The 12,036-nt window shown below is 59.3% G+C and overlaps 1 protein-coding gene across 1 annotated transcript; it reads left to right on the forward strand.

Annotated features, from left to right (window-relative positions):
• Positions 1-8,932: 8,932 nt before the first annotated feature.
• Positions 8,933-11,301, forward strand: CCDC188 (coiled-coil domain containing 188). Its single transcript, XM_036276167.1, has 9 exons — positions 8,933-9,466; positions 9,677-9,784; positions 9,944-10,048; positions 10,172-10,228; positions 10,317-10,376; positions 10,511-10,575; positions 10,761-10,809; positions 10,976-11,025; positions 11,115-11,301. Exons 1-9 carry the CDS (start codon positions 8,933-8,935, stop codon positions 11,299-11,301), a joined length of 1,215 nt encoding a protein of 404 aa, XP_036132060.1.
• The last annotated feature ends 735 nt before the right edge of the window (positions 11,302-12,036 follow it).

Raw genomic sequence — 12,036 nt, forward strand, 5'->3', positions numbered from 1 at the left:
CATAGTGACAGTGGTGGTGGTGGTGGTGGTGGTGGGAGGAGGTGGAGGTGGGGGTGCTAGTGGTGATGGGGTGGTAGTGGGAGGAGGCGGAGGTGTAGAGGTGGTGATAATGGTAGTGGAAGTGGTGGTGATAGAGGTGATGATGGTGGTGGTAGTGGTGATGGTGGTGGTGGAGGTGGTAATGGTGGTGATGATGGTGATGATGGTGGTGATGGTGGTGGTGGTGATTGTGGTAGTAGTGGTGATGGGGGTGGTGGAGGTGGTGATGGTGGTGAGGATGGTGATGATGGAGGTGGTAGTGGTGATGGTGGTGGTGGAGGTGGTAATGGTGGTGATGGTGATGATGATGGTGATGGTGATGGTGGTGATTGTGGTAGAAGTGGTGATGGTGGTGGTGATGGTGGTGAGGGTGGTGATGATGGTGGTGGTGGTGGAGATGGTGGTAATGGAGGCGATGATGGTGATGGTGGTGGTGATGGTGGTGAGGATGGTGATGATGGTGGTGGTGGTGGAGATGGTGGTAATGGAGGCGATGATGGTGATGGTGGTGGTGAGGGTGGTGGTGGAGATGGTGGTAGTAGTGGTGGTGGTAGTGGTGGAGGTGGTGAGGGTGGTGATGATGGTGGTGGTAGTGGTGGAGGTGGTCGTGGAGGTGGTGATGGTAGTGATGGTGGTGGTGGTAGAGGTGGTGGTGGCAATGATGAAGGTGATGTCACGGTGCTGCACATGGTACAGGTGATGATGATAGAGGCGAGGAGGTGGAAGTGGCGGTGTAAATGGTGGAGGTGATGAAGGTGGCGGTGGTGGCGGCAGCAGTGATGGAGGTGATGGTGATGACGGTTATGTTCACGGTAACAGCAGTGATGATGGAACTGATTCTCCAGGACCCAGAGCTTCCCAGACAAGCAGTGTCTGGCCGCCCTTTCCCTGCCTGGCAGGCTGTCCCTGGGAGGTAAGAAGAGGGGAGATTAACCAGGCCTGATAGGGCAGCATTATATCTTGAACTCACAGAGAACATTTAATCTTAGTTAAAAATAAATAGGCCCAATTATTGGAAAGAAAAAAAAATAGCCTAGTATTTACTGTAAGTGAGTTGAAGGTAATTACTAAGAAAAGTGCATTTTAAGGATTCTGGGCACTATCCCCCTCCTGTCAGGATCATGGCTGGCAGGTGGGGGCACTTTGCAGGCCTGGTGGGACAGAGCAGTGGGCTAACCTTACCTGCAGCTGGGGGTGGACCCCTTCTGTTCCCCAGGGCAGTGGCTGCGAGGCTGCAATGTCCACTTCTTCCCTGGCCCAGCCCCCAACTGCTGGTCCTGGCCCTTTGCCGCTGGTGCCTGGACAGTCGCAACTCAGTCCCTGCAAAAGGGATGGTTCTGCATGTCCCCAGGCCCTTGACTCACCTGCTGGGTGACCCCAGACAAGCCCTTCACCTCCAGCAATGTGTGTCCTTACCTGGAGCATGGGTGATGACGCAGCTGCCTGACCCCCAGGGGAAAGGGTGACCATGTTGAGGGTCAACATCTGTGTGGTGGGAGGTAGGGAGCTGCTGGCCTATGACAACAACCTGTGTATGTGTAGATGATGGGACCTTGCCTGCCTTCCCTCCACAGACCTCAACCAGCCCAAGGGGTTTACCATGGACACATCCTCCCAGGTCCCCCGGTCCCATTCTAAGACAGAACCCTGAATTCTGAAGCCCCTTGGAGTAGGGGGCACTGCACAGGCCTATGGAGGCAGGGGCTGCTCCTGCCCGGCCTGGCTGGACACTGGGCAACTCCGAGTCAGGTAGAAAGGGCTTTCAGGGGTGGCAGAACCCGATCTAAGGTCAAGAGCTCAGCTCAGCCCAGGACCCCAACTCCTGCCACAGGACAGGACAGGCCCCACCCCTGAGTCTGCTGACTAAAGGCCTTTGGGTGCTGATGCCAGGAAGACCTCCCACCCCCAGGCTGGGGCTTCCTTCCAGCCCCCTCCCTGTGTGACCCCGCCAGGCGAGCCCCTCTTTCCCTTGGGGTTCCCTCTCCCTCCCTGGCCCGTTTGGGTGGGGTCACGTCCCCCCAGAACCAGCACCAGAATCCGATGTGATTAGATGGCCTGGGAGTGAACCCAGCCCCAATCCCAGGCCCGGAGGGCCCGACGGTGCCCCACGTGCGTGCAAGACTCGGGCGATGAGCTGCTAGGAACTGCCGCTGGAATCAGCGTGGAACGTGCCCCTTTGCTGGGGAGGAACATCCCATCTAGAAACCCACGTCCCAGTGCCAGGTCCATTTCACCCTGGGGCCATAAAACCTTTCCTATCACCCGGTACGGTTGGCTGCCAGCACCATCAATTCCGGGGACGTTATTTACAGCCAAGACCGTGCTTGGGGGAGAAAACCAGGTCCGAACCCTGCAAGGAGCTCCCCTCGTTCCCCCACAGAGGCCTCCGGAGGCAGGCTGTGCCCGGAAGTGGGCACCCTGGCCGCCACACGGTCACTTCCTCTGTCCCCCACCAGGCCAGCCTCGGGCGGGAAGGCTGAGGCAGCTCAGCCCCAGACAGCCCCAGTGCTCCCCGATTCTTATCATCCCACAGCCTTGATAACCGAGGATAACAATGCAAACGTAATTGAATCTCCAAGAAAATTACCATTTTTATAACTTGCACCCAGTTCCTGAGATAAATTAACACTCCCTTGCATGGCGGGTGCCCAGGGCACATCAGCGAGGGATGACACTGCCCTTATTCAGCTTCTCGGGGCCTTGTTAAGAGGAATGCCTCTCCACCTTCTGCGAGGCACCTGGAGGATCTACTGCAGCAGGAGGGGGGTTCGGCTTGAGAGGTGCTCCAACAGCCGCACCTGGGCGGGGGGTGGGCCGCAAGATCCTTTGCTGGGTAGCTGGCCGGTGGTCTGGGTGGTGGGTTGGGGCCAGCTGGAGTCCTAGCCCAGGCACCCCAGAAAGCCAGGCCTGAGGTCAGAGGGAGGGGCAGTAGTGAGCAGGCCTGGTGGGAAGGGAGGGGAATTACCCACCTGCTCTCCCTCCTGTTGACCAAAGCTGACCCTAGGGAGCCAAGGGGCCAGCAGGCTGAGTTGGGCACCCTGGGGTTTCATGGCGTCTCAGGGTCGGGCTCTGAGAGGCTCTGGGGTCCTTGGCTGCCGCAGGCAGGGAGGGCGAATAGGTGACCAGTTGTTTGAATGGTCAGTAAGTTTGTAAGCGGGTTGGTTGGTGGGTGTAGTGGTAGGAGTTAGCTAGTGGGTGAGTTAACATGCCTCTTGCTCGGTGGGCTGGTGGGTAGCCTTTGGACTGGGGGATGCTGACCCAGTCTGCAAACTAAAGTCACTGCAAGTGTCCCCAGGCTACGTTCAGATGACCCCCCTTCAAACAAAGGACCCAACAGTGAACCCCCTCATTCCAGTTGCCCACTGACAAACGAGGCAACGTGGGGCCAGCCCAGGGCTGCCTCAAGGGTTCCCTGTGGGGAAGGCCCCCAAGTTGGAGCCCCAGCCCCTTGAGAGGGAGCAGGCAAGGAGCCCCTGAGGGGTGCCAGTGTGAGTCCCAGGGTAATTTATTTTCCGGTCAACAGTGGGGTGAAACTAACAAGCCAACCACAGATCCCTTTAGGTGGGAGCTTCTGCCCCATCCCAACACTGTCCCTACCTCTTGGAAGCTTCCCCTGGGGGGACCCACCCCAGCTCCTCCTCCATCCCTGGGCTATCAGGGGCACTCTGTCCCTGGAAGTCTATAGCCAGTCTGCAGGGTTGTGGCGCCATCTGGTGCTGAATTCTGGAACCCACAGCTTAGCCTGCCCAGAGAGGGCTCACAGTCCTTCAGATGCAGGGAGCTCCTTGATGCAAAGGATACTAGGACATTAGCTGCCTATCGCCACTCAAGGTCTCTGCCCCTCACCCGATCCCCCGTCTCTCATTCCACTCCTTTGGGCTCGTTTCCTGTGTGCAACAGTTGGGTGTGGCCAGAGAGCAAAGAGCAAAGGTGGGCAGGCATCCTGCATTCTGCACCCGGAGGGTCTGGTAAGGTGGCCCTGGCACTGACCATTAGGATCTCCAGCCATGCTGGCTCCCCACGCACCACTGCAGCAGGGACAGATAGATGAGCATGGGGGTGCTAAGAAGTGGGTGAGCCTGCCCGGGTGGGGTCCGGGGAAGGGTAGGCACGTCCAATTCACCCAACCTGGAGCACGGGAGTCTTGGCAGCCCCCAGCATGACCCCCTCCCGGCCTGGAGTCCCCGATGCCATGGCTGGTGGTAATTTATTGGTGCTACCTGTCCCTGAGAGGATTTTCCTGACATTCTTATTATCTCTCTGATTCTTAAATAAAAAATGAACAGCGGTGTTCAGAGAGTCACCCAGGAAAGGAAAACGAATGGCCTGCCAAGACCCATGCCCTGGGAGCTAGCTGATCAGCCACACTGGGGACAGGGCAGACAGAGGCGCATGACCCCCTTCTCAGCCTCAGCCTTTGAAATGAGACCACCCTGGGAGTACCTCATGGCACAGCCCTCCCAGGGCCTCCCTCTGACCTCTGCACCCCATTCCCAGGCCCCTCCCCTAGCCAGTTCTCCATCCTGCAGGGCTGCCCCACAGGCTCGGGAGGGAAGCCACCAGCACTCAGCAATTGTGTCCACCCACCCAAGGTGCGCCTGTCCTCTGGCCTTGGGATGGGTGGTCATTCCCCAGACTGCCCCATCTCTCACCCAGTCACACCCAGTGGATCTGTCCATCCTCCTGAGCGTGAGCCAGGGGTACCTGGGAGGTGCAAGGCAACACCTGGGACCAGCCGCAGGTCACCCTCTGTCTGTTACACACTAGTGCAAAGGACAACTCACGCTCCCCCCACCCCCAGGCCCTGGCAGGGGGTTGAGAGTCAAGAATAACCTGAAAGCTCCGATAAGGGGGGACCCCTGAGGCCAGGTTGCTCCAGGAAGTCTACCGGGTCACATTCAAGGTGGCTCTGAGGACTAGAGCCGTTGAGCCTGAGCCAGGAGCCCAGGTTTGGGAGCACAAAGATGGGACTTCTCCTGAGGGGCTGCAGCTGGCCCAGGGATCCCGAGTTTGATCTGTTCCAGACCTATTTTTCAGCTTTAGAAATGGTTGTGGGACACTGACTGTTCAGGCCACAGTGAATCAGGCAGGTGTGCTTGGCTCCAGGCAGGAAGGGCGTGGGTGGGCGTCTCGTCCCTCTTCTCCAGCTCAGCCCCTGCTCAAGGGCTCCAGGCTCTGTGAGGCCACTAGGTGTCACAGCAACTTAGGCAGGAAGCAGCTGCCATGGCAACAGGCATGCAGGGTGGAGCACTACCTGGAAATGGGGGAGCCACGGCCTGGTGTTCCCCACCCTGTAGCAGGAATTCTGGCCTGCGCAGGACCCCATCCTGGAGCTCAGATAGAGCCTACCCCAATGCAGGACACTGATTTTCAGGGTGCTTTGCATACATGAGAATACCTTTCCTCGTTCTTGGAAATGCCACCACGAGACCTGCAGCGCCCTCTCCCTGTGACAGCCCCCCAGCCCATAGGGCATTCCCAAGCTTGGGGGCACAGCGACAGGGTAGGAAGGAAGGTTTCAGAGAATTGGGTCTTCAGGGCTGGGCTTGAGTTTCCAACACGGCAACGCAGCCTGATAAAGGTGTGGGTGTATCAGGCAGCCCAGAGTCTGCAGGCCAGGGAGTCTCCCCAGGGTCACAGGCAGCCGGAGGGTGCAGTGGGTGGGGCCAGGGCTCCTGTGTCATCCAGGTGCCCCAGGCTTCTCCTCAAACCGCTGGGGATTGCCACTGCTTTGGGGCCGCTCAGCTCAGCCATGTGTCCCTGGTGAGACAGCAGGCTCCCACCCCCAGCACTTTGCCTGTTATCGCTGCTGTTCTTGCTGTCACTACAGGGGGATCACCATCTTGATGAGGACCTCCTCTCTCTCCCCATGTGACATCCCAGGCACCTACTGGTATTTGGCAGGCCCAGGGGCACTGAGTACAGGAAGCAGCCCCCACCTCACCCCACCCTCCCCACCACACAGCCACCCAGGGCTTTGGGCCACCCTCATATGTCATCCAAGAAGCCTTCCTTGGCCCCCGCCTGAACGGGTACTCTGAGCTGAGCACATCCTGAGAGCCATGAGATTCTAGAGAGGGGTGACAAGGTCAAGGCCAGGGTGGGGCCCAGAGGCTCCTTCCTCCTCGGGTGGCCAAGCAGACTCCCGGCTGCTTAGACAGTTTGGGGGGCAGCTGAACTTGGCTCCAGCCCCCTACTTTCGGCTCATCCCCAGCCAGAGCCTGTGGTTAAGGACTGCATGGCAGGGAGTCTCGGGGCCAGGGCCACGTGTCCAGCCCGTTGTGGCCAGCAGACTGTGCACATGCCTCCTCTGTTGGTGAGCTGCCCACACTGGTGTCCCTGCAGTATATCCACCCACATGGCAAAGAGGGAGGGCAGGAGACAGACCGCCTTCAGACGAGGGATTTCAACCAACTTCTTCCGATGGGACGCAGAGGCTGACTTAATAGGACAGTCTGAGTGTGGATGAGGCAGGGCAGAAAAATGGGGCTGGCTAGGGGACAGCTTGGAGTGACCGCCCAACACTTGTGAGGGATAGCGGGTGACCAACCCCCCAAGCCGTCCCCATTCCACGCTGCAGAGCGGCAGCGAACAGACACACCCGGAGGCAGGAGGCGTCCCTCCCAGAGGCCTGACGTGAGGGCACTCGAGCTCCTAGCAGGGACAGAAACGCACGGGTCAGCTCTTTCCTTCCTGCCTCTGCACAGGACGCGGAAAGCCAGACATTTGAGGACGGTGTCTAATAAAAAGTCACAAGAACAAATAGAAAAAAAATTAATCACAAAGAGAATTTTTTAAATGAAGAAAACAAAAGCCCCCCCCCCCAATCTGCTTTATTCCTAAAATAGAATGAGATGCTCTAAAGAGAGAACAGGGGCATTCAAAGAACAATAGAGAAGTACTGTAAATTTAAAACGTGATTGCTGAAATTTAAAAGAAAATTTTTTTCTTTATTGACTTTAGAGAGAGAAGAAGGGAGGAGAGAGAGATAGAAACATTGATGAGAGAGAATATTGACTGGCCACCTCCTGCATGCCCCCCACTGGGGATCGGGCCCACAACTGGGCATGTGCCCTGACCGGGAATCAAACTGGTGACCTCTTGGTGCCTGGGTCGACGCTCAACCACTGAGCCACACTGGCCAGGCGATTGCTGAAATTTAAAAGACCAGCAGCCAAGCCCTGGCCAGTGTGGCTCAGTGGTTAGAGCGTCAGCCTGTGGTCTGTAGAGACCCGGGTTCAGTTCCCACTAAGGGCATGTACCTCAGTTGGGTCATGTGGGTGGTGGCCACTCGATGTGTCCCTTTCACATCGATGTTTCTCTCTCTCTCTTTCCTTCCCACTCTATCTGAACAAAATATCAAAAAAAGTCCTCGGGCGAGGATTAAAATAATTAATTAATTAATTAATTAATTATAAAAAATAAAAGAGCAGCAGCCAAGCCCAGCCTGGTCAAGCAGCACTGAGGACCATGAGGCCCTCCCTCAAAATCCTGTGGGAAAACACCCTCTGAGCTGATTCTCTCCATAGCCCGACACCCAACAGGTTAAGGTCAGGGTAGGATGATCTCAGACCCGTGAGGGATCGCACAGTCCATTCCCCTGTGACAGATCACTCCCAAACTTCCTGGCTGAAACAGGACAGGTTAGCCCAGGGCTTGGCAAGTTGGCCGCCCTTCGGGGCATTCTTCGAGGGTCTCCCTGGGCTCCCAGTTCCGAAGGCAGAAGCCTCTCTCCCTACAACCACGATGCTGTCACAAGGCCTCTCCCACCCCAGAGCAGCAAGAGAGGTTATGGCCCAACACACAAGCATTCACTTGCCAACACGTTATTAAGAGCCCACTGGCCCGGGTGATGCCGCAGGCGAGCCAGAGGCCCGGGTGTAGAGGGACCCTGTCTCTTGATGTGAGGAGGGCAGAGTCGCATTGCAGAGGCAAGGACACAGGAGAGGAGGGATTCATCGCCGTCGCTACCACACAGACTCAGTTTCCTCCCATCCTCCTTCTCGAGGATGCTATTTGAGAGTGCGCTTCCTGAAACCAGGAGGGAACTGAGAAGGAGGAGGGCGTGGAAACAGGGTCTCCAGGAGTGGGGTGGGGGAGGTGCCGTACCAGATGACCTGATGGAACCGTGGAAAGAACAGAGGAGAAACCAGCCAGGGATCTGATCTGGCTCCGCCTCTGGAGACCGCTGAAGGCAGTGAAGAGCGAACCAGCCCAGTCCCGTCACTTAGTGCTGTGCCCTTGGGCAAGTGACTGTCTTCATGCCTCAGTTTCCCCACCTATAAGGAGAGGATAACAATCGTCCTTACAGGACCATTTAGTGTTCAGTAAATTACTTCAAAATAAATAAAACCTTGGAGATGTGTTAGGTAAAAAGGCCAGCTCGTGGGGTGATCTACGTCGTGTGGCGAGGGAGGGCGCGGTCACGGGGCTCGCCGTGCGACCTGCTGCCATTCCCAGAAGGGGCTCGACAACCAGCCTCGAGGGGCTGGGGCAGGAGGGAGGACTGAGCTGTGAGGGGGATCACGCTAGACACCTTGCGTGTTGTTTGATTGTGTGTTAACCATGTGTCCGCACTGTTTTACATTTTCAGAAACTGGCCAAGGTGGGTGGGTGGGTAGGGAGGGTAGGATGGGGAAGTGCAGAAGGGGTGCCCAGATGAGGACACTTCAGGAACAGGGATGTGGTGGGAGGGGCCTTGCCAGCCCTGGCTCCAGCCACACTCCCCTCCCCCCGGTCCATTATGACCTCCTTAGTTGTGTCCAGGCCTTTGTGACAGGTGTCCTGAGGCAGACCTGTGAGCTGTGACACCTGGAGGGCCCTCAGTAAAAGGGTAGAAGTTCTGGCCAGGCCAGAGCCTGGACCTGGGGTCAGGAAGGGGTCACAGGGAGGTATGGAGGGGCCCAAACCCCTGGGACCCTGTGGCCACTCCCACCCCCAATGCCCCCAACCCTCAACTTCAAGCAGCCATGGCAGATGCCTTGACCCACCCTGCCAGGGGTTTGTAAGGTGGCCCTGCCTGGTGCCTCTCAGCTCCACTCACTCTGTGGACTCTGCCGGGGCTTTCCCAGCCCCGGGGGCAGGGGGCGGGGGTCCCAGGGTAGGCAGTGAGGTAACTGGGGACTTTACTGCAAGTGAAGAGGGAGAGATGCAGAGACAGAGACCAAGAGACCCAGCAGGGATAAGACAGGGACAGATGGAGGCAGGGCTGGAATGGGGCTGGCCCCTGCACTCAGGAAGAGATCAAGGGTCACCCAGGCAGGGGGGAGCCCCCAACTCAGGGCCCAGGCCCTGCCCGTACCCACACCTGTCACCAGGGGCAGGGACCCCGGCCTCACCCGGGGCAGCCACCTCCCAGCTCCAGAGCATGGCCCTAGGGCCTACAGAACAGTCCTTCCTCCAGCTGGAGCAGGAGAACCAGAATCTGGTGAGTGAGGCGCCCACCGCCAGGGCTGCGGGGCTGGCCCCAGGCTCTGCACCTGTTTGTGCAACGAGCTCACAGCTGTTCCTGGACCTCCTAAGCCCCATGCTCCCTCTCCTCTGCCCTGAAGCCACTGCCCCAGCCCTGGCTGCCTCAGTCTCCTGCCCAAGAAACAGCTGTGATGGGCAGTCCCATCTCTCTGCCTCCCACCCCCAGAAAAGGCAGAACCAGGACCTGCGGGAGCAGCTGAGCGCCCTTCTGGGACCAGGGCAGCAGTTCCTGCCCCTGTGCCCAGAGCACTCGAGTTGCACGGCCCTGGCCTGGGTAAGTATAAGGCAGAAGCCCAGACCCAGCAGGACTTTGGCTACTGTCAGGACTGACCCTGTAACTCCAAGCACCACACCCTCCACTCCTGATCCCAAGCAGTCCATGACCACAGATGCTGCCCATGACCATGAAGCTGACCCAGGGACTCTTCTGCAGCCCCCTGAGCAGGCTGGTACCAGGCCCCTGGAGAACAGGGCACCTTTGCAGCTGCTGCGGCGGGAGCTGTGCCGGGGGGAGGAGTCCTTCGTGCAGCAGTCCCAGGTGGGCACCTGGAACTGGGCGGGGCTGGGGGCGGGGCTCCCTTGAGCAGCAGTCCCAGGTGGGTGTTGGCAGAAGCTCATCAGCAGATGGCCCTGCCCATGCCTATACCGTGCTCCTCCCCAGAATGAGCTGCAGCAGATCCGACTGTCCTTCGAGAGGAAGAAGATGGCCATTACCGAGGTGCCCACCTGGCCAGGGTGGGAGGGGTGCTGGGGACCCATGTGGTGGGGCACATCCTTGGAGCATGACCTAGCTTTCCCCCCACCAGGTGTGGGATGGCGTGGCTGAGGTACACATGGCTCTGAACAACCAGGCCACTGGGCTGCTGGTAGGTCCCCTGAAGAGCAACACCCCGAGGGTGAGGGAGGCAGGAAACGAGCGGGGTTGGGGGAGGGGTGAGAGGCAGGGGAGTGGGGCTGGGTGGTCAGGAGCAGAGGACCCTTTACCTCCTGTGCCCCTTAGAACCTCAAGAAGGACATCCGGGGTGTGCTAGACCAGATGGAAGACATTCAGCTGGAGATTCTGGGGTGACGTGTGGGGTCAGGGGCCGGCGGGGGCAGAGGGGCGGGTCACTGAGCTGGGATGACGCAGGTGTCCGGGTCAGGATGGGATGAACCGGTCCCTAACCTCCCCAGCTCCATGGCACCAGACCAGGGGTGATGCCAGGCTGGTGCAGGGAGCGCACACGGCCCTGACTCTGTGACTCCCCCAGGGACCGCGCCCAGTGCCGCACCCAGGCAAGGAAGGACCTGTGCAGAGCAGTAAGCCCCCCACCCTGGAGGCCCTGTTTGGGGAGGGGAGAGGTGAGCTCCAGTAGAAGAAGCCCCCGGGTGGGAGCCCCACCAGGAGCCAGGTGACTGTCTTGGGCAGGGAGAGCAGGAACACACAGCACCCTGACCCCTGCTCTGACCGGCCCCTCCCCCACAGAAGGCGAAGCCACAGCTGGAATGTTCTGAGGGCCTCAAAGGCCAGCTCTGGTAGGTGACTGTGTAAGAGTGTGGGCAGAGCCCAGCCCCCAGGGACTGCCCTACAGGCACCCCTGCCCCCTGACTGCCGCCGCCCACAGGCTGCTGGCCCTGAGGCTGCTGCTGGGTGCCCTGCTGGCCTGCACTGCCGCCTACGTGTACGTGGTGGACCCCGCACCCTTCGAGGGGCTGGTGCCGCCCCTGCTGAGCCGCGCCGCAGTCTGGAAGCTCCGGGCCCTGCTGGGCCCGTTCCTGCGCCTCGAGGTGGACGACTTCCTGCCCTTCTAGGCTGGAGGCCCAGAGGCCCCAGTGGGGAGGAGGCCAGGTGGCCAGCACAGCCCCGGGTGCCCAGCGGCCGAGCCAGCCCCTGCCCACAGCACTGCCGTGCACACCGTCCTGCCAAGAGCCTCGGAGAAGGGTGGAGGCGGGGTCTGTCCTGAGGGCTGAGCCTGCGGCTGGACATACAGTGGTGACACACGCAGCATCTGAAATTGTCTCCATGGAGATGGGGGGACAGGGAACTTGATTGCATCCTGAGGCTGATCTCCAAGTGGGGGTCCCTCGGTGGCAGCCCCACCTCGGCTGTCGTGCCCCCCCATCTGCCTGCTGGATGGCAGCCCCCCTGCAGGAAGTCCCACTGCCCACAGCACCAGAGGGGCTCTGAGCAGGGGTGTTGCCAGGAGGGTCTCCGCTGAGTGAGGACTGGGGACCCTCAGGCCTCCTCCCTCATTAGGGGTCAGGTTCTCAGCCTGAACCTCATACCTGTCACATAACCCACAGTACCTGTCTGGCAGACCACCCCACCCTCCCTAGGCCCACCCGGCCACCACCACCCCACTCCTGTCCCCTCCTCAACCCAGGGTCCCTGTCCAGTCCAGCCTCCTGGCACTGCCCCAAGGCTCAGAGGACAGTAGGACCACGTTGGTGGACAGAGCAGTGGAGGTAAACACCAAAAATTTTATTTAGGGCATTAAATTGGGGTAGGGGTACCTTCTAGAACGATAGAGAGCAGCTCTGTGGCTT

This window comes from Molossus molossus, unplaced genomic scaffold, assembly GCF_014108415.1.
Source record: "Molossus molossus isolate mMolMol1 unplaced genomic scaffold, mMolMol1.p scaffold_m16_p_22, whole genome shotgun sequence".
Classification (NCBI taxonomy): Eukaryota; Metazoa; Chordata; class Mammalia; order Chiroptera; family Molossidae; genus Molossus; species Molossus molossus.

What these genes read in the sequence shown, in the direction of transcription:
- CCDC188 (XM_036276167.1), top strand. Translation starts at nt 8,933, where the DNA reads ATGGAGGGGCCCAAACCCCTGGGACCCTGTGGCCACTCCCACCCCCAA. An exon ending in GTTGCACGGCCCTGGCCTGG is followed by an intron (nt 9,785 to 9,943) that starts GTAAGTATAAGG and finishes ACTCTTCTGCAG; the next exon opens with CCCCCTGAGCAGGCTGGTAC. An exon ending in ATTCAGCTGGAGATTCTGGG is followed by an intron (nt 10,576 to 10,760) that starts GTGACGTGTGGG and finishes TGACTCCCCCAG; the next exon opens with GGACCGCGCCCAGTGCCGCA.